The sequence below is a fragment of the Chiloscyllium plagiosum genome, unplaced genomic scaffold (assembly GCF_037043375.1).
Source record: "Chiloscyllium plagiosum isolate Xiang-an unplaced genomic scaffold, Cpla_swu_hap1 HiC_scaffold_19, whole genome shotgun sequence".
Taxonomy (NCBI): Eukaryota; Metazoa; Chordata; class Chondrichthyes; order Orectolobiformes; family Hemiscylliidae; genus Chiloscyllium; species Chiloscyllium plagiosum.
The window spans coordinates 34,004,944-34,027,938 of record NW_028270157.1 but is presented as its reverse complement, the minus strand read 5'-3'; the positions used below and the strand labels follow the sequence as shown (position 1 = coordinate 34,027,938).

The window sequence follows — 22,995 nt, the reverse complement described above, 5'->3', positions numbered from 1 at the left end:
GCATATAGGTTCTAGCCAAAAAAGAGCATCCAAAATGAGGTCTTGAGCTGGAATGTGGTTTATTCAGCCATTTGGAGCAAAATGTAATCTTGACAAAGGAGTCGAAGTTTGTTTCAGGAACAGCTGCTGAAAAATCAAGGCTTTGGCAATTAAATGACCTAAGCTCGTGAAGAAAATGCGTGATATTTATGTGATTCATGTCTCAAATGCTGACCTCTTTACTGGTCAAAAGTAACTACCAAATGAAGCTGTCAAGTCTGCCCTTCTAAGTGTATTTTGTTTTTAAATGCCCATTATGATTTTTTAATAAGATGTCTTGCCATTTCATTCTGTTGGCATAAGCCTGGGCATTTCTATTGCTGAATTAGTGCTGCAGGATTTGTATCCCTGCAATTTCTCACTTTAATTGACAGCTACAAGTGGTTTTAGACTCTTTGAAGTGAGATGATGAATTCCACTGTTTGTTGTTGTAAGGTTGTATGTAGTAAAGGATTATAAATTGACTTTTGTGATTTTTTTTCTTTGTAAAGTTGACAACAGACACTTAATAATATACTTTATAGAAGTTTATTTTGCATCCCCTCTGCTTGGGACCTGAGGTCTGACTGTGGCAGAAGGGAAACAGGTTGTGGATGAGTGCATGGGTTGTTATGTGTTGACATTATATTGTCGTAGAGACTCTCAATGAGAAAAGAGGTATGGTTTGGCATAGTGTATGAAGAGATATCGGTTGGCATTGAGATTTTGGGGGTGGGGGGTGAAGGAGGTAAGGGATGTCAGAAAATTTGAGTTTTAAAATATCAAACTTATACACAGTGCCTGTGCACTGTAGCAAGCCTTCCACCTCACAGGGAGCCACACCACCCTGGTATGAAAATCTGATATTCCGGGGTATTATTTTCCTCAGATCTCTGTTGTGGGGTTGGGAAATGTCCCAACTCTGTTGAAAACGAAAATCCAAACCAATTTTGCAACCTTCTGGAAAAGGCAAAATTAGATGTCTGTATGAGTTGCACTCATTTCAGGAATGGGCTCGCACCTACTCTTTGTAAGCATAGTTTCTCATGCTAGAATTGAGGGCTGGTCTTATTCGACTGTCTGGGCAGATGCTTAGGAACAGTGTTAGCTGCCTTCTGTGGGTAAATAAGGTGCATGATGTTTTTTAAAAATTTGGCAATGAAATATTTAGTATTGAACCTAAACAGTCAAGATTCTTGAACATTCCTCATGAAGTGTAATAAAAATAAAACTCTTGTGTGGCGCTAGAAGTCACAGTTGCTAAAACAACCCAGACTAATTTTTGAGCCAAAGAAACTGCCTTAAACACTTTTTGGCTGAAAATGGCAAAAAGAAATTCTTTTGCAGAAATGGAAAAACCATTATCTCTATAGTGCACTACCATGTGTTATAGATACAGTCCAAAATGTTTTTCTCACAATGAATTATTGTGAAGTATAACCACTGATAGTTGAATGAGATTGCCATTTATTGAAAATGGCAATGAGATAGCAAAATTGATCATCTGTTTTGATGGTGGAAGTGGAAAGGAATTTGGTCTGGAAATGCAAATGGCATTTTTTCCTTCTGTATGGTACCATTTCCAGATTCAAAAAGTAAACAAAAAGCAAAATTAGACTGAACCATTCAAGGGATTTCACTCTAAAAGGTGCCAGCAGACAAAATGGACATTTGCAGACTAAATCAAGTTGCAATATTTATCCAAAAGAGATTTTTACCTTGTCAAGTAAAATATTCAATAGGAAAATACAATGGGGGAGAAATGTATTCATGTCATACTGTTTTTGTATTTGATTCATCAGGGGAAAGTAGTTCAAGAACTGCTACCTATGTGGCATTTTTTGATGTTAGTAATGAAATATGCTACCCAAGTGAAATTATACCATTATATATTATTTTCCTTACAAGGCAAAGAGTTTTCATTTTGCAAGATAATATAAAGCCTCTGATACAGAACCGATCGCTAATTTTCAATCTCTCACAAACTTGACTTCAAATTGAACTAAAGATCTGTGTTAACGTTTCAGGTCCAGAGACTCTTCTTCAGACTGGACCCAAAATGTTTGTTGTTTCTCTCTCCACAAATGATGTCAGACCTGCTGACCTTATTCATCTATTTCTGTTTTTATTTTAGATTTCTAGCATCCTGTGAGCTTTTTTTTTAAAACCAATTTGCTGTCTTTCTTTTTATCAAATAAAGTCCCATTATCACACTGAGTTATTGAGCTAAAAAAAGTTCTGGGATAAGAGAGTATAAATTTATAGCTAGCTATTTCTTTTTAAACTGATCAGCAGGTTAACCAAGCTGTTGAACATATCTTAAAAATTATTAATTTGATAAGTTAGAGCTCATATACTTGGTAATTGATTTTATTACATTGAGTTGTGTTTTTTTCTTCAATGAAATTGCTGATGAATGTTATTTTCCATGTGTTGCTTAAATCACTTAGTTTCCAAATATTTGTTATATAAAACATGAAGGAGCTATCAATGTTATTTTCACTAGATTACACCTTGTTGGGAGAGAGAAAGAAGTGGCTCTATGTTCTTGAAATTTATTTTTTCTGATTGATAATCTTCTTGGGGGGTTATCTTTCAGATATCGAGCAAGAAATATTGGGCTGGATTTTACAAAAAAGCAGCTAATTATCAAGTGTTGAGAGTTTTATTGACTGTTTCTCCCCTTGAGCTTTAAGTGAGTTTTTGCTGCAATTCTCTGCTAAACGTATTGTGAGATTCTAAGGAATAAGAAAGATAACTATGTTCTGTCAGAAGGTTGAGTCTTTGGAACTCCTTGCCAAAGAGAGCTAAGGGGACAGAGTCCTTGTGTTTATTTAAGGCTGAGTTAGATAAATGATCTGTCTGTCTATCAGTAGGGAAATCGAGGGTTATGGGCAAAGGACAACAAAGTGGACAAGAGGAGTGTCGGATCCTATGGCTGAGCAGGTGCAAGGGGCCAAATGGCCTACTCCTGTTCCTAATGCTTATGGTCTTGTGTATGCACCAGGCCTCTCTATGCCATCCTTGCACTGCTGTGGGCACACGAGTGGCGTAAGTACTGCTGTGACCTTCTGGGATTCGGGCAGTTGGTGCCATGTTCAAAGGTCAGCTGTGCACCAATTCAATCACTGGCAGTCACAAGCAGTACACATAGTGTGAGGGAAATGAGAAGACAGGCTTCTGAGGGCTTGTAGGTGGCATGGGTGACACTTCATTGTGAAACGGAAACACATTTATAGATGCATTACTTTTTGCATCATTACCTGTCTGATCGACTGTCATTGTATCTGAAGTTACAAGAATCATACTACCCATCCTTAGTGCCATTCCTTGTTGGAATTATATTTAAGGGAATGCTATTCTTTCCCTAGCAGCAATATAGCCTCATGTCTTCTCATCGGTTAATGTGGGATTATCGCATGTTGGAAAGCCTTCAAACAGTTGAAAATGTTAACTTGTATTGGACAACAGGAAAAGCAAAGATAAACAATCAAAAAAGGCTGCATCTGGGAACAAATAAGGACTACTTTAATTGATGAACAATCATGATGTTAGTTCAGGCCTGTCTGGCTTATTGCACCCAATGCTGCACCCACCATAATATCATCTTATGAAAGATTATGTTCTACCCCCTCAAAGTCCTCATCTTCCTCCTTGGAGTTCTGCTGCTAGTCTCCCAGCTCTTCAATATCCATCTCATCCCTCTTTGCCTATCCCAGTTGGACAGGCACACCATCCAAGGATTATAGAATGTGCTCTATCTGGACCAAACTTGCAGATTGATCCAAGCACTGGAAACTCATCTTTAGCAGGCCTAACATCTGCTCCAGAACGGCCCTGGTGGAAGAACTGGGCTGCCTTGTATGATGATGTCTGCTGAATTTTGAGATGATTCTCTCAACACAACAAGTGTACAGACTATAGTTCCTGCACTTGGAGGAATTTCACATTGACCTCACCAACTTCCCTGCCACAGCAGCGGCTCTTGATAACTCCTCTTGACTTTCGGTGAGCAGACCTTCAAGACTATCCATGGTTGCACCACCACCCCCCGGGCCAACTTGGGAAGGACAGCCTGACTGACCTCTGTGCTGCTTCTCAAGCGACCAAGCACTAATCCCATATGGATTACACTGGACCTGCAGGACTGACATGGACACTGTTTTAAAAAGTTGAGCCTGATTTAGAGACTTAAAGTAACTAGAATCCAGCAGCTAATGAGGTAAAATGTAACACTTAATTATTGATTCTGTAGTTAACTGGAGACAAAGGGTGCTAAGTTATGTTGGCTGTTTAAAAAAAGAGCCAAGATTTTAATTTGGAATTCAAGTTTTTTTAAAAATTGATTCATGTATAATCATATACACACATCAGAATTCCTAAGACGTTCTGTATTTTATTTGAATCCCATGAAGCATTTTTGAGCTATTAAAGCATCCAAGAGCATTGCCAGATACGTAAACTGCTCTCAACATGCCCATTTTTAGCAGGGCCTGAAATACCATTTGTGTCATGATTGTGTAATATTGTCAGCTAAGTCTAGAAAGTATGATGCAGGGAAAACCAATAGAATCAAAAACTGAACTTTGTGTTAATCTGCTCAAAATTTTGAGAAAATATTTACACATGAATTGAATGACAGAAAACTTGAATCAGCAGTTTTTACAGGAGTTTGTTGTGTAACTAGAAATCATGTACTGTCATAGAGAGCCTGTACAGGTGTCGTACACCGCTTCAACAATGGGCTCACTTTTATAGTTTGGAGATGCCAGTGTGGGACTGGGGTGGACAAATTTAAAAATCACACGACACCAGGTTATAGTCCAACAGGTTTATTTAGAAGCACTAGCTTTCAGAACGCCACTCCTTCATCACAGCCACCTGATGAAGGAACAGCACACCGAAAGCTAGTGCTTCCACATAAACCTGTTGGACTATAACCTGATGGTGTGTGATTTTTAAATTTAATCACTTTTATACTGTGCAAGACAGCAGTCAGGAAGACTCCATGACACAGAAATGGTAGACAGTGTCCAGGTGTCCCACTTAACTTTCTGACACATTCAGTTGTTGCTGATAGGGAAGTGGTTAGGGTATAACCAAAAGAGGAAGGAACTCCAAGCTCAAGATGTCTATTTTGTCCTGAGCTCGAACAGACGCCCTTTTGGCTGGTCTGAAGGCCTTAACCCACAGTGTGAGAATCATGGATTTAAACTGGAGATGTGGACTCTCTCTCTTGAAGAGATGGATAAAATAAGTGTCACTGTCTGAAGTTTATTTTAAAATTTCCCAGTCTTAAACATGAAAATCACAGACTTGAGACTGTCAATGAGTTATTCTTTTTAAAGAAAAAAACTTTGCTTGGCTGCTTTTGTTGATGGGCCATTGGTATGGTTTAGGAAAGGAAAAACATTACCAAATCTTCATGCATTTTCAGTCAGTGTTTGACATTTCACAAATATTATTATATCATTATGAAAGCTTAAATGAGTTTCAAGCAGTACAATTATCTCTGAGTTATCAATTCACTATTTGATTTGTACTTTAACAAAACACTTAGAGGATTTTTTTTGAATAAACGTTTTTTTTTCAATCAAAGTTTAGCCACTCATGAAGACTTACAAGTTTTGAATGCGTATCATGAATGAGTTTGTTTAACAGTCATATCTGTTTGTGAGACCTTTTATGTTGTCAGAAGTGTATTTTCTCACTTCTGCATGTCTGCTAAGGTCTGGCTATGGGTGTGGTATTAGAATATGAAGTTGGGGGAACTTTGGTTGGGTATATGGGGAGGAGACGGTGTGTGAGTGGGAGGAGGGTCTAGCAACTGATGAAACAATTGGGTCCAGGTCCTACAGAAATGAGGCTGGCCTTCAAAGCAGTCCACTTCAATACTTGCTCTTGGCCACCTAGGATCTGCTTCTAGGACAAAAATGTGGTATGTTGGAGCCCTTCAAGTCACAAACAGGTTTGCCAAGTCAAGAAATTTTCCAACTTGCATTATCCCCGCCTCAGTATGTTAAGTTATTTTACTCCTGAGGTTCTTACACACTTGATGCAACTGCAACACACCAACTTCTGTGAACAAGCAACCAAATTATTAAACACAGTACAGTGCAGGCTTTCTGGAGGGACCTTTAACACACACCTAGCAGAGCTCATGGTGTCGTGGCAAAAGCTCTCTCTGAACAAAGGAAATAGTTAAAGTTTATTAAAGCTTGTACAAGTTAGGTGACCCCCTTTGCCCCCCCTTGCAGCCATGCAAGGTTGAGTCAAAGTGAGGCACTGAACAAAAGGAAACACATCCCCTTTATGCAGGTCAATGGCAATGCTTACAGATACTCAGGCTACTCCCCACAGTCACCTGCCTCTCGAGACAGCCACCAATTACTCACAGTCGTGTGTTACACCAGGTACAATGACAGGATGAGATCCTCTTCCACGATAATGCTAATTGCCATAATCATGGGGAATCATTATGCAGACGATTTCCTGACTCCGTGCTTTCCCAAGACAATACAGGTGTGACATACCTCTGGCCAAAAAGTATTTCTGAATGGAAGAGGTTGAATTGATAGTTTAACTTGACAATAGCCGGAGAGTAATGCCTAAATCAAGTGTAAATTACAATGGATAGTCATCTGTATTCTTTAATGGCTTTTGTCCCCACCCCAAAACAGTGCAGTTTAACCCTTTAACATTCCATTAATGTCAGAGAGAGAGTCCCATTTAATTTTTTAACATTACAAGTAGCCAAAATTTGATCTAAAATCACTGCAGCCAATTTGTGCACAGCAAAGTCCTCCAATAAGCAATTAACTAAATAATCTAATCATCTGATAATGTGCTATTCTGATATTCGACTGAACACTCGGAACTTCACTACTTCTCTTTATATTGTACCATTGGTCTTTACATCCATCTGAAAGGACAGAAGAGTCTTTTATTTGGTAACTTCTGCAGAATACAATGTGGCACCAGAATACAATTAGCACTGAAATGCTGGCATAGATTACTCTGAGGTGGGACTTGAAGAGACATCCTGATTCAAGTCAGACTGCTACAGAACTGACCCATTAGTATCTAAATTATGTGGCTTGCCAGAACAAGTAGTTGGGAATTAAACCAAGCCTAGGAAGTATGGAATGGAGATTTGAAGACGCATAAACTCAATGCAGAAATTAAGCTCTCAAAATAGTTACAGCAATTTTCTTCACCTGAATGCAGGTGATAGTACCATTATATTCAATGGGAGATGTGTCATAGATACATGTTACTAATATTCCTAAATAGAATTTAAAGTATATGAGAAATAAAGCTGGAAAAATAAACTGGCACAATATTGAAGTGTATGTCCTGCATCATACAGCCAGGACGTTCTAATCTCATTATTGTATCCTATTGTATCACTACTTACAAACACTTACTTTAGGGTCAGGGAACGCTCATTCAAATTAGATGATGAATTTAAACAAAAATGGATGAACAGCTTATTTAATTTATATTAATTATTTGAATCGCTAGAATAAATCTATATAAAACAATTAGATTGCCAAACTTTTCCCTTGTTCTGAATCCACTGTACATATTCGCTCTCTAACACATTCGCTCCTCTTCTCCCAGTATGTTTGATCAGGGTAGGTAGCTTTAAAAGACCATCATGTCAAAGTTTATGTTCTGTATTAAAGAGTAGACTAGATTGATGAGTTGTGGATCCCCTAGAACCTTCTATGGTGGTTGTCATTCACACAATGAAGGATTTTTCCTCCTCCATTGTCTTTTTCTTCCAGTGTGTGTTTTATCTGGATAGGATTCACAGATGTCTTTAAATAGGCTATCAAAAAGGCCCCATTGCTCAGAGAATGGAGAACTTCTAAAATTACTACTGTAACTACTTATGAACTTCCACTTTTTTCAGAAACCTTTTATCAGCTGTGGTGAAATTCATGGCAAGACTGACGTATGAGGAGAGATTGAGTCAGTTAGCATTGTACTCACTGGAGTTTAAAAGAATGGGGAGAGACAGGAGTGGAACCTCATAGAAACCTATAAGACGCAGACAGGAGGGATGTTCCTGATGGCAGGGTCATAGCTTAAAGATAATTAGTAAACCTTTTAGGACTGAGATTAGGAGAAATTTCTTCACCCAAAAAGTAGTGAGCTTGTTGAATTCACGGCCACAGAAAGTGGTTTGAGGCTGAAACATTGTGTTTTCAAGAAGAAGGTAGATGTGGCTCTTGTGGCTAAATAGATCAAGGGATATAGCTGGATGGTAGGATGAGGGTATTCAGCTGGATGATCAGCCAAGATCATGTTGAATGGTGTGGCATCCTCGAGGGGTTGAATTGCCTACTCCTGCACCTATCTTCTATGTTTCTGTGTTTACAGATGCAAAGCCAGGAAACTTAGCATGGTTTTAGCCACCTCAATCATGTCAGGTAGGGTAGTCTTTGCTGAGAGGGTCTCAGCACAATAAAGTTCAGGGCAGCCTCCAATACAGAACTAGTGTCTAGGACACCGTCGTCTAGGTGCTCAAGATGCTGTCCACATAATCGGGCATCCCACCACTCATCTTGACTCTGCTCGGCCTCGAGGTGAGAATCCCTCCAGAAGAAAATCCCTGCACTTGAACTTAGTCAAGTATCTATGATTCAGCCCATAATATTTTTGTTTCCTCTCTATTCAAAAAGAAAGTTGTGTAAAAAATTGTATTTTCAGAACAAAATAAGCCTTTTCTTTTGATATTATGGAATGATGTGAAGTGGAAATATTCACCTAGCGCCAAACTAACACCGTTCTCAATCATTGCAAACTATCATCCTGAATATAAGAACAAACTTAAAGTAATTACTAGTAGTTACAACGGATCGTCAGCAGAGGGGGCAATTCGCTTTCGTTCAGAAAAGGCAGTCCCAGTGAATGGAAGTAGAAAACTGAACAACCCAGAATACTGTTCTGCCCACGCCCTTTATTATTTTAGCTGTATTTTTTTTAAACAGCTGAAAATAAATCCAGTACTTTGGCATGTATACAGCATCATCCACATCTAAACAACACAAATGGCAAATCTGACCAGATATTAGAAGCTAACTACTTAGAAAGAAAAGCATTTAGATGGAGAATTCTTCAGTTAGTTTTTAAAGCATTGCTTTTAAAAGTTATTAGTTTTGTGTGATTTTCTCCAGTCTTTGGAAACTGATTATTTCTTTAAACAGGAACTGGTTACCTTGGGATTTGGGTGGACTACATTGTTTCCATTATTTTCTTTGCAATTTAGCCCTTCACTATGGGAAATCAAATTTGGTATTAGCATGCTAGCGAGAACCTTCCAAAATTAGCAAACTGACCTGTTCTCATAACAGCCTTTTTAATTTTCTTTAAGTAGTTTTAATGGGGTGTGGAATAAAGGCTTTCCATTTGTTAATGTTTTTGCTGATGTATTTTCCTGTTTTTCCCTAATTTTGTCCATGTTCCAAATTGTCACCACCTTGATTGGGGTATGATCGCATAACCTCTCTTTTACAGTCCCCCTGACCACCTATTTGTTTTCTGCTGTCCCACAAGAGGGTCAACATGAAAAGTCTCAATTGTGAGTGAGACAATTGTTCCCCAAGGGTGCAAATCAATTGAACCTGATGCCTACCGGCATTTCTGGAATGAATCACTGGATATGGATGTTAACCTCTGTCTGACCTTTAGCAGTAATCAATTTTAATGAGACCTCAACAGATTGTTAGCGTTCTCTAAAAGTATTATTGAATCGTTTCATTGAAACGTTTCAGTATTGGACGTGTAACAATAGTTAAGCCTATCACTTGGCTGATTTGGTGTGATTTAAATTGAATATCATAATGTGATATTTTCATGTTAAAATAGATTACGCCTTCCTTATAAAGCTGAGCAAAATTGGAATACTTATTGACAGGCTCACTGACGTCAGTATGTCTGTGTTTATGCACACTTTCTGGATGGCACTAAATGAGCATTTTATGAAAGCTTCTGATCCAGTCTGAAATTTTGTAAATTGTTTGCATAGCCATATTTAGATTGGTATACATTTTATCAGTAATTAGGCAAGGATTGTTTTCATTGGTATATAATAACATAATTATTAAGACTTCAGCTGTTAAGTTGTAGCTAGAATCCATATAATGCTTTGTCATTGTCAACCCCAGAATTGACCAACAGTGTAACCAAGTTTGAATCCAAATTTCAAGCACCCAAGCCATTTATGTGAGATCACTATTTTGCTTTTTCAGATGTGCTCTACTGCCTGAGAGTTATTTTTATGAGGGTTGAGTGCTGATATCAGAAACAAAAACAGAAGTTGCTGAAAAGCCCAGCAGGTCGGGCAGCATCTGTGAAGAGAAATCAGAGTTAGCGTTTGCTGTCTGGTGACCCTTCCTCAGAACTGTATTACTCTGACTGATTCTGCATGAATTATTGTTTTTAAGGTGCCCAAAAGCACGTCACAAAAAAGGTAGCAACTTGCCTCCATATGGATCATTTCATATCCTCATGACATTGGAAAGTACTTTATCCCCAATAAATTTTTGAGGAATGGTCACTGTTAGTAAATGCAGCAGCCATTCTGTACACAGTAAGGTGTATCGAATCAAAATGAGATAATTGAGCAGTTTACCTTAAACATGGGAAACCCCCTTTGAATAATAGCAAAGAATGTTTTACACTTTCTGAAGAGACAGATAAGGCAAATAATATCCAAACTTAGTTTCTATCCAAATACTGGTGGATCTATCAATGCAGTATTTCAATCCCATTCTGAACTGTGAACCTAGAAAATCAGGTTCAAGTGTCAGTTGCTGACCTTTTCCCTCAGCAGGAGGAGGTAAGATGGCGAAAGGTCATTTGAAGTAAACTCCTCTCTATGACTATAATCAACATTCTTACTACTTGTAGCTTTTTTTATGTTTGAAGACCAGTTGGTAATTTTGTTGTGAACGAAACCATAAAGATTAGGAAAATCTTGAGTTCAGTCCTTATCTAGTTCACATGTCTTCACTAGAAGCTAAACTTGACTGAGGGGATAAAGAACTAGCCAGGATTCCTGCTTCTCGATCTCTCTTCAGTTAACTATATGCAGTTGTCCCAATGTACACATGTCTGGTAAGGAGAGATTTTAACTTGTCTGTAATTTTTTTTTTCCTCTCCCTGTGACATCTTCCTCTTCCTCTTCCTCTTCCCTGTGATTGAATAGCCTTACAAAACTTGCGATCTGGGTTTTGATGTGCGGTATTACAATGACAGCAAAATACTCATTTCCCCTTTTCCCCTTCACCACCCCCCCCCCCCGCCCCCCACCCCCCAACCACCTTACCCTAGTTCCAAGCTTCCAGTTCAGCACTGTCCTCATGACCTGTCCTACCTGCCAATCTCCCTTCCCACCTATCTGCTCCACCCTATCCTCTGACCTATTACCTTCATCCCCACCCCCATTCATCTATTGTACTCTTTGCTACCTTCTCCCCAGCCCCACCCCCCCACCCCAACTTATCTCTCCAACTGGTAGCTCCCTGCCTCCATTTCTGATGAAGGGCTTTTGCCCAAAACGTCGATTTTCCTGCTCGTCGGATGCTGCCTGACCTGCTGCACTTTTCCTGCACCACTTCAATCTAAACTCTGGTTTCCAGCATCTGCAGTCCTCGCTTTTGCTTAGCAAAATACTGAGGCATGTATCTATATAGTGTCAGGTACCCGATGTATTCAAGCCTCTATATGGTTTTGATACCATACGGTCTTTTTTATTCTTTCTGAAGGTCAAGGTGTAGAATCTGTTTGGCTGTGGATAGGAATTAGCAAGTGAAATAATTCACTGTGAATAAAGATGGATTGAACAGATTAAATTGCTACAAGTAGCCTTGAGGATAAGTTCATAAAACAGTGATTAAGCTAAGATCATTCCTGAAGAAGGGCTTATGCCCGAAACGTTGAATCTCCTGCTCCTTGGATGCTGCCTGACCTGCTGCGCTTTTCCAGCAACACATTTTCAGCTCTGATCTCCAGCATCTGCAGTCCTCACTTTCTCCTCCTTAAACTAAGATCAGGCTTGTGGGGCCATTTGACTAATTTCTTCTATTTGTATATCTGTGTCATAAGTTTATTTTATCACGTTGTCACGCATTTTCAGTTATTCTCTATTGTCTGCTGAGATCACTGAGAGTTTTGTTTTTGTTCTAGGCATGCTTTCGTTGTAAATTGAGCATGAAGGAGGGAGACCCAGCTGTATACGCAGAGCGGGCTGGTTATGACAAGCTGTGGCATCCTGCTTGTTTTGTCTGCTGCATCTGCAGTGAACTGCTTGTGGATATGATCTACTTTTGGAAGAAAGGAAAACTATACTGTGGACGTCACTACTGTGACACGGAGAAACCACGTTGTGCTGGCTGTGATGAGGTAGGGAAAAACCATTGTCAAAATACTAGAAAATGTATGATTTCACCATTTTTTTAGCATAATATATTGTATGTATGTAAGTTAGCTCGCTGAGCTTGAAGGTTTGTTTTCAGACGTTTTGTCACCAAACTAGGTAACATCATCAGTGAGAGTCTCTGGTGAAGGTACCTTGCATACTTATCATCAATCTGAGCTACAAATCTTCTCAACAATTGCTAATATATATTATATCACAGTAAACCAGTTATTCATGAAGAATCTAGCCTGGGACTGTAATGGAGGAGGTTTTAGCTTGTATGCCATTATATAAATGTACAAAGAATAACTTCTGAATGCCTAATGATCTAACTTAACAGCAATCCAATAGCTCTTGGGATTTAAAACTGTAAAATATCCTTTATGAACATCTTGATTTTAAAAAGGGTGGCACGGTGCCCCAGTGGTTAGCACTGCTGCCTCACAGCAGGGAACTGGGTTCAATTCCATCCTTGGGTGACTGAATGGAGTTTGCACCTTCATTCTGTATCTGCAGGTGGTGTCTGCTGGTACTCTGGTTTCCTCCCACAGTCCAAAGATGTGCAGGTTAGGTGGTTTGGTCAAGCTAAATTGCCAAAAGTGTCCAGGGACGTGCAGGTTAGGTGGGTTAGCTATGGGAAATGCAAGGTTTCAGGGATAGGATACTGGGATGTGTCTAGGTGGGATGCTTTTTGGAGGATCAGTGTGGACTCAATGGACTGAATGGTCTGCTTCCACAGTGGAGGGATTCTATGACTGTATGAAAAATAAGAATAAAACTTATCAGATTGCAATTTAGTTGAAAATAATGGAATAAATGCATGAAAATATATCAAGGAAGCAGTCAGAAACATTAGTGCACTTTGTCTGCAGATCTTGTAATTTGCATTTTATAACGCAATTTAAAAATACATAGAACTTTGCTCACTATTGTATTGAATTGTAACTCTTAGATGGAGTAATAACAATTGACTCTACAAGAGCACTTCTGCATAGCTTGTGGTATAGAGTAGAACTGAGCATATGCTGCTGTCAATTTCCTTTGAACATTAGTATAGGAAATCAAAAAGGTGCCTTCCTTAGTTAAATCGACCAAAATCAAAAAACTTACAATACATTTCGTTCATCCCTATATATGGCCACAGCCCAGTTATATGCATTGAAAACACTAACAGTTTTCAGAACAGAACTCATAGTTCATGTAAAGTTACTTCCACTTTATTTTGAATTCCCATGCAAATATACTAGCATAGAATAGTGGCTTTTTAAGTATTATTTTGCATACTGGGCAGTAATGTGTATTTTTGTGGAGAGCCAGCCGGTAGTCACTAAATAAATGAGCCAGATACTCATCCAGTCAGCTAAAAGTTTAAACTTTCTAATTAATTCCCTCATTCTTGCAATGAGTGCAAATTACATAATTCTGTATCATACTTGAAAGTTCTTTTTCCCACCGTTTTATGTCCTTTACTAAACTGAGGTCTTGAAGTTAGATTTTGTAGTATAGGAACATTTTTTATTTAAAAGGCAAGTAATTGTAAGCTTAGTTGTAATTTTATTTTCTAATTAGGTATATATGCTTTAAAAAAAAACTTTCGACTAAAACCCGTTGTGATTTCCAGAGTTGTCATAGCCTGCTGGCAAACTTGTCAGATTCCAGGCTAGAGTTCCCAAGCATGTTTTAGTCTTCTGCAGTACTATTGATTCACTTAGGTGTCAGGATTCCTGCAGTTTTTTTTTAATCTATTAATAGAAAATTACTCTCTGTGAAAATCCACAGGGAAACCATTTTATAAGCAGTTTTGTTCAGATGTTGTTTCCTTTGAAGTATAAAACAGCAAAAATGTGTTAAACTAAGATCATGTTAGCTTTCTTCTTCTTAGGTAATCCTGAAAGGGGAAATTTATTGGGCACCCATTTATTAGCCAATCTCCCACAATTCCAGTGAGAGTCAAACAGAGACAGATAAAGAGGAATGGCGTGGTCTGGTATATTTTAAATTGTGTTTTGTTATTATAACCATCTGTTCTATTTTTACCTCGAGCTGAAAGCAATTATTATTCATAGATATCGTAGTAAGTTGTATAGTTGGGAAAAGGTTCTGAATAAAAGCTCAGATTTAATCAGAAGTATTGCAATATAGCATTTCATAACAATAAGCGCTAGGAAATTCTATAAAGAAGCAAAGACCAAATGCTCTTTATCGTTTCATACATTACTGTTTCTAAACTCTGTAAACTAAACAGAGGACAGTAAAAGTTCCTCATTGTATAGAAGATTTATTTACAGTGATTCCCTAGATCTGCATAGGAAAGGAGAACTTTCATTTTCTTATCACAACCCCTGCCTGTACAATGTTATTTTCTTTCTAAATTCTACCAGGTGGATGGATATTCTTTACCTGCTTCTAAAGTCTCTCCCTTTCTGTAAAGGAGCTGATGAAATGTTGAGAAGAGCACCAAAAGATAACATCCTGATTTGTGATGCTGATTAGCTCAGACTTTCAAGTGAAACCCAGGATTCTCTAACTTGCAGTGCTTCCCTCAGACTGTAGGTGTCACTGTGGTACATGTTCTGTTCCTGTGTCAGTTGACGTGGTGGTCTTGAAGAGATTTTCATAACTCTCTGATTTCCAACCTGCCATGTGCAATCCACTAAAAACATGCCCCACTTATTATTGTGACACAACACTGCAAAGAGACATTCACATGTGTAACTTTCTGAAAAGGTTTTAATGAAAAAAATTATGACATTGGAAATGTGTGCTGAACTCCACATAATGAAATAACGTAAGGATGCCTCCTTCAGTACTGTCAGCTTGTGCATTTATAATTTTTTGATTCTGTTAGGCCTTTTTCTCATTTCAAATCACCTCAAAAATATATTCTGTGCTTTTTAACTTTGTGCTTTTTAAAGACCTCATGATTGGTTCTAACATGCATAGTAAAGATTATAAATTCCTCGTGAAACTGTTGTGCTTCATACTGCTTTCACTTTCATTGCACAATGTGTTGGATTATTGAAGCTTTCAGAAGTGACTAAATTCTGATACTTCCATTTCTGTAATTTTAATCCATCAATAAGATTTAATGACTCTGTACTGTGAGCACAAAATTGAACTGTATGTTGTGCATTCACTGCCTTGTTCCTTGATGTTTTTCTCACTCTCTAGTTAATATTCAGCAATGAATACACCCAAGCTGAAGGCCAGAATTGGCACTTGAAGCATTTCTGCTGTTTCGAGTGTGACTGTGTCCTTGCCGGAGAAATCTATGTTATGGTGAATGACAAACCTGTCTGCAAACCTTGCTATGTGAAGCTTCATGCTGCGGTAATGTATTTTGCCAAAATACTTGAGTCTGTAATTGGGAGATTATAGAGCTGCAAATGGTCATATCAAGATTGATTCCACCCTTGTGCTTTACTTATTCTTAGAGACGTTTGGGATTTTCAGTAGGAGTTTTATGAGAAGTACAGCTGCTACAACTATTTGTGTACAGATTTGTTTGGCCCAGCGGGCCTTCTAATTATAGTTATTTCTTTTGAAACCAGCCACTACATTGATGAGAAACAGCAAACAGTAATGCCGATATTTAAAATATTGTGTTTTGGTAAGAACCTACAGGCTGGATTTTACAGGTGTAAACTGCTCACACCTCATGCACTACACAGATAACTGGGTGGCCTTAACCTGAGAGTTGGAATTCAGTAAAAGAAATTGCTATCTTTTGAGAGCTGCCCTTGCAGACCCAATAGTGAGCTCTGCCAGGGATGCAACCTGTCCCACAAAGGAATGTCCCAGAGGGGCTAGGTACCCAAAAAGGATGGAAAGGAGGAGGGTTGAGCCAAGAAGGATGTTACAGGCCAGATGAGGGGCACACAGAGGAGTGTATAATCTTAATGGGGCTGCAGGGCAACTCCCCTAAAGGATTCATTCCCACTTCCTGTCAACCTTTACACCAAATGGGTGGGGAAAATAGCCTTTGTACTTTAATCATTCTGCATTTGAGAAAAACTGCCCTCCTGGAAGGGCTTGTTTGTCATTTAAAATCTAATGACTTTCAAAAAAACACAAGCAACTGTCAATTTATGGCATTTCTTCGACGCTGTTTCTTTTGAGTTGAAGAGGTCAGAGTAAAACATTTTGAACGCAAGCAATTTGGCAGCAGGGAACAAGCATGCAGTCAGGAACTAATTATCCAAATTTTGCACAGCGCTACCAGATAGGTTGATAGATGTCAGTGTAAATTCTGTGCAACTGTGAATTTCTTTCTGTGTCAATGTCTGATTTTAGGTGTGCCAATGTTGTCACAACGTCATTGATCCTGAGGCCCAGCGTGTTACATATGGGAAATACAATTGGCACGCTACACCTGACTGCTTCCTGTGCTCTTGCTGTGGCAAGTGTCTGATTGGCCAGAAGTTCATGCCTGTGGAAGGAATGCTGTTCTGCTCAGTGGACTGCAAAAAGAAGCTGATGTCTTGAACATGATTAACTGCAACAAATTTAAATGCTGATCACAACATTCATTTCTCCAGTTTATACAATTTGAATTCTATTACTTGTGTGTTGTGGAATGAGGAATCACTTTTATTACAAATGTTAAGCATTTGCTAATAACTGAAAGTTGCATTGACGAGACAAAAATGTGGTATAATCAAAACTAAGAAATCTAAAAACGGCATGTATTACAATGAACTCATCTCTTTTAGTAAATCTTCAGTTTTTATTTCATGAAAAGCATGATTCAAGTATCAAAGTTAGAAATCTCATGTAACATTCTAAAATGGCATTCCCTTTTGGTACTTTGGAAATAGTTATCCTATCCAGGCAAAAGCAGAGCTTTGGTGTACTTTTATCAGCTTGAAAAATAAAATTCTGCTTGATCTGTTTTTCACTGAGTGTTCTATAATCCAGACTTGTTTTTATTTTGGATGTTGTTGTAGCATAAAAACCCGAGATTGAAAAATGCACTCACTCCTTAAAAACTGGTCTGCTGCATCACCTATTTGCAAAGATCATTTTGAGTTGATGCTGAGAGCTCAATGGCTGTTTCCTGATTTGTTGGTTGGAGGGTGAGGCAAAATCAAGTTTCATTGAATACTAAAAGGCACCCAGTACTTCATAGAGGCAACATGGCTGGTGGCAGCACTAATGGAGATGTCACATTTGGTTTCTTCACATCTTGCCCTGCTTTCTATCTTCTCCTCCCTGCCACCCCACCCTTTGTCACCCCAATCTCACTTCACTGAGTCAGCATGGCAAACTATATCTGCTTTCACCAATCACTTCTTTCTTTGTGTCTCTGTTGAATAAACGTTAAACAGTTCATGTACTGAAGGCGTAGACCTCTGAGGATGTACTTGTTCTGCCATGAGCAACCTTTCAGTTTAGAAATCAGGGACCTCCTTGTGAGCCCGCTCCAGGGTCTGGCGAAAGGATAGCCACAATAGGTCCAGGCAATGAGTCATGGAGGGAGCCACAAGTCCCAGCCATCTGCCCACACTCTGGGGTGGAAAGGGAGCATGTGGCGTCCACCTCCACAATGGAGGCTTTTGGGGAACTGCTGGGCTCAGCTGGAGCTGGGCTACATCATTTCTGATTCAGTTTAAGGATGGGGTTCAACTAGAGGAAAGCTTAAAAAAGACTTTAAAGAAACAAGATGGCACGGCAGTGAGGAGACAAACAATAATGTGTGACATGAAGAGTTAAGAAATGCACACAGAAAAGTGCAGCAGCAAAGAACCAGAGTAAATAATAATTTAGATCTGCACCATTTTACTGTAGGAGTGCTGAGGTATGTGACCAGAAGTTTGGCCTTGGTTTTAAAGGTGGGAGACCTGCTGTCCTTTGAAGACGGTGTACCTCTTCCCCTGTTAGCTGTTTCAGTACATCGCCTTTCACTGCCACAGAAACAGTTGGCCCAAGTTGCCCCAACCCTTGCAGCAGGCACCTCTGGGGGCTGTCGACCATCAGGGTCTGAAGGGACTCCAGCCAATGGTCAGCATCCTGCTACTATCTAAATTATAGCCATGAGAGAATATTTCATTAAAACTGCTTAGATAAATACCAAAAAGTAAGCACAAATGGAATGTTTCATTCTTCTTGGTAGACCATTAGATATAGGAGCAGAATTCGGCAAATCAAGTCTGCTCCACCATCCAATCATGGCTGTCAAATAGATGGAACTGAGTTGCTATTTTGTTTTTCAGGTTTATAGTGAAGTGAGGCTGCTGAGATTCATGTGAAGGAATACATTTGGATGATGGTAGTAATGTGGTTGATGCCACTGGTGATCTTCTTCATGGCCCTTCTCCATCTCTACTCCCTGTTGTCCATGTGAGGGTCAGTACAAGTCCCTCATCATGGCAATGTCATGCAGCACAAAATCTCAAGTTGCCAGAAATGTTGGGGCTGTAGATCTCAGAGTTGTGGAAGTGGGTGAGTGATTTGACTGTTCGATGATGTTTGTACCCCAGCTCTGCATCTGTACCTGTGTCCTGACAGGAGTCTTGAGCCGTATTTGAAGTGAATAGTTCTAGTTGCCCAATAATAAGATTCGCACAACAACCTGCTTGGGAAAGCATGGATTATGAGTGCAACCAGAAAAAAGGGCACAGACCAACATGATGCAATGCAGGATTTGATACCTTGCACTCCAAGCGAACATACGATGCTAGAAAAGCCAATTGCTTTCTCATGTTGCTTTACTTAATTCCTGGGTATCAGGTGTAGGTTTTCCTCCTGTCTGCGAGAATTGCTATGATCTCCCAATGCAACAATGAACTTCAAATCAGGAGACGTTACATATTTCCCTTGTTGCAGCCTGAAAAGACCACGTTGCATAAAAAACTTCAAGCCATGGTGACAATTTGATAGAGACCAGACTGTGCTGTCCATCGCTTGGTTTGAAGCATGAACTGTACTGCAACAGATGCCTTATCTCAGTGGCAGCTTCCTCGGGAAAATGACACATGTAAGACCCAGATGTTGATGAGTATTTTTAACATTTCTGGCATTTGCCCTAGCTGTGTATGGAGGAATCTGATCCAATATAACAACAGCATGGCATACGCAAATAACACCAGCATGATGGACCCTCAGTGGAGCACCATTCTATACTAGTGTAGCAACTGCAGCCCAATCTTGAAGCTGAAATATCTGTATAAATGTTCAGCCTGTTTTGCTAAAGGAGGACAGTGTGATTGAAAGGATTATTTCATTCCAGCTGCCGAGTCTATACTATTTATGCATATCTAATATGAGAAAAATCTGGAGGAGTTCATTTTAACATAGTTAAATTTAGTGAATAACTTTCCCTTGTCCCTTTGAGGATGTATTGCTATATCTTTGGGTGCTTGCTCTTGCTCTGCTCCTCTACCTAAGAATCTGATCATCTCCCATTTCACCCAGGCACTTGGAAATGCATAGAGAAAATGAATTTGTCAGGTACTCATTCTTGTAAATAGTGATGTGGTGCAGCCATGTATCTGTGCGGTTAAGCAATAATTGAGTAAACAATATTCCAGACAGGGAATTATAAACATTTCAGACAGGTTAGAGTTCAGAACACATCAGCAGTGAAGAGAAGAACCAAGCATAGTTCTGCTCAGACATAAGTACAATATTTATGAATGCATTTATTTTACAAACTAGTTTCCTCATTAACGCATGTCAGTTTCTAAAGCAATGCACCAAATAAGTCAAACCTGGTTTGAGAAGGCCAATTCACACAGGTTGCTTTCTTAGTTGCCGAACAGGAATCTTATTCACTTTATTCTTTAATCTTGAACTTTTTAACAATATTCAGTTTCATTAATGAGTTTCCGTCTCTGAGGAATGAGTTAGACTTCAGAGAAAAGATTTAGATTTAATACAAGAAACAGTGTAATTTAAATACAGCTAAGGCAAACAAATGAATGAAATGAAAATTATGTCCCTTTGTAGCAATTCAAATCTCCCTTTTTATCTCTATATTTTTATATTTCTCATGATTTTTTTATTGTTGGCCCAAGTTTTATCATATGTTTCCCTTTCGAGGTGCATTTCAGTTTTAATTGGTCTATTTATCTGCAGAATTCTATCATTTGAGGTACTATTTATCACCTTATAAGAATGTATCTACTTTGTAGTCAACTCATCTCATTTAATGATTCTTTACTGTTGATCTGTAATTTTAGTAACTTCTGCAGCATCATTTAACTCTTGTAAAATCCCTCCTTATCTCTCAAATGTTGCCTTCTCCCAGTATCTCATAAACTCACTATTTACTATTGATAACAGAAAATATAAAAAGAGAATTTTATTGCACTCTACTTGAGATAGGTGTCTAGTGTTATTATGGACAGTGTGTGTGCTGTAATCTAAGCTTGTACTAATAATGCATAGGTCAATATTCTGGACACATCACTGTTTCAGAGATTCTAACTATCTGAAAATGTCTTCATAAAAATCAGCACATCTTACATTAGCACTGTATCTCTCTGATGTGACAATTAATGATTTATTTTGATGGTGAAAGATATGCAAGTTAAAATCAAGGGATGGAATGCCAGATGAAATTTGGACATGAAATGTTTTTCATCATATTGTAATAATTTCTGTGAGCTGCTATTGCAATAATTCATCTTTGTGTTTGCTGAGTATCAGATTAGTAGCAGACGATAAATTTCTTAAGAAGGGTGCAAAGTCTACCGACCTCTATCCCATTGAATGTGGTATCTGTCATGGCAATGTGAAAAGGCTGAGCCCCAGGCAATTTCATTACAGAATGAAGTCATCCCTTTGCCATCCGATCTGCTAATTAAACATCAATAATCAGAGGTTCGAGAGGCAAAATTCATTACCTCCAGAAACATGAATGGACATCAGAATAAATTATTCACCAGTACCCATTCCTTCTGATTCATGAAACAATCAAATATTTTGTGGACTTCTCACTGAACTGATTTTAACACGCAGAAAGTCCAAGGACAGTGTAAGTTGCTATCTTCCTGTGTAGGCAGTGCAAACTCATGAGAGACCACATGCATACTGCTTAAAGCCAGCAAGCTCCTGAAAACAGAAAATGTATTTTAGTTGGAGCATGGGCTTAAAATCATTTTTAAAGTGAGCTTCATCTAGAAAAGGCACAAGAGACAAGAGTAGCTTTATTTGTCATTTCTACCATATACAACAGATACAGTAAAAATGAGACAGTGTTCCTCCAGGACCAAGGTGCTACATGGACAGCACAAACCACATGATTGTACACAGGGTGGCATAAAGTGCATAAGAAGTGCAAAACACACAAGGCAGCACAGTAATTCCTGATGCGTCAAGACAATAGGCACAGTGGTGTCCAAATTATAGTGTAATAAAAGAATAATAATTAATAAAACATTGTTCAAATAGCAATTTGAAGAGGTGCAAAGAGTTTCAGATGGAAAAGAGTCTGATCAAACAGTGTTAAGGAGCCTGATGGCTTGGGGCAAGAAACTGTTGTACACTCTGACCATGAGAGACTGAATGCTCTAGCATCTACTGCCAGATGGCAGGAGGGAGAAGAGTTTGAGTGAGGGGTGTCTGGGGTCTTTCACAATGCTCTTAGCCTTTTGGATTCAGCATGTGGTGTAAATGTCTGTAATGGAGGGGAGTGAGAGACCCCGATGATCTTCTCAGCTGTCGTCACTACCCGTTGTAGGGTCTTCCGATCCAGGACGGTACAATTCCCGAATCAGGCAGTGATGCAGCAGCTCGGGGGTACTCTCGAGGAACCCTCTGTAGAATGTGGTGAAGTTGGGGGTTGGGAGGTGGGCTTTCCTCAACCTATGCAGAAAGTAGAGATGCTGCTGGGCTTTCTTAGCTATGGAGCTGGTGTTGAGGGACCTGGTGAATGCCAAGAAATTTGGTGGTCTTCACAATCTCCATGGGAGAGCCGTCAATATCCAGCGGAATATGGTCGTTCCATGCCCTCTTGAAGTCAACAGCCATCCCTTATGTTTTGTCCACCTTCAGAGACAGGTTGTTGGCTCTGCACCAGCCTGTTAGCTACTACACCTCCTCTCTGTATGGTGACTCATCGTTCCAGCTAATGAGACCTATTACAGGCCATCAGTGAACTTAATGATATGATTCGAGCTGTGCATTGCTACACAGTCGTGTGCCAGTAGGGTGGTCAGCAGTGGACTGAGCACACAGCCCTGGGGGGGATGTGCTCATTGTAATGGTCTTGGAAATGCTGTTCCCAATTGGGACTGACTGATGTCTCCCAGTCAGGAAGTCCAGGATCCAGTTACAAAGTGAGATATTTGCAGGAGGTGTGAGAGAGCATATTTCATTGTCCTCTGATGTAATACTGAAGTCTCACTGCAGGTGGTGAACAGAGAGAGGATGGTTTTATATCCATAGGTGGAGCATGAGGCCTTCTGGAGAAATGCAGTAAGGTATTGGGAGTGAACTGCCATTGCAGTCAATTCCAGAGGTATAGCCTCTAGGATTTAGATATACTTGAGGTCATTGAACCTGCAACAGTGTATGTCTAAGGCCAGTGATTACATCTACAAATG

The 22,995-nt window shown here is 39.3% G+C and overlaps 1 protein-coding gene across 1 annotated transcript in view; it reads left to right on the top strand.

The window, feature by feature from the left end:
* tes (testis derived transcript (3 LIM domains)) overlaps positions 1–17,340 on the top strand; it is a 52,788-nt gene extending 35,448 nt beyond the window's left edge. The window contains exons 5-7 of the mRNA XM_043709558.2: positions 12,217–12,432; positions 15,620–15,778; positions 16,742–17,340. Of these exons, the coding sequence (XP_043565493.2) occupies positions 12,217–12,432; positions 15,620–15,778; positions 16,742–16,933 (567 nt within the window). The 3' untranslated portion in view covers positions 16,934–17,340. The remainder of the gene's footprint in view (positions 1–12,216; positions 12,433–15,619; positions 15,779–16,741) is intronic.
* Positions 17,341–22,995: the final 5,655 nt, after the last annotated feature.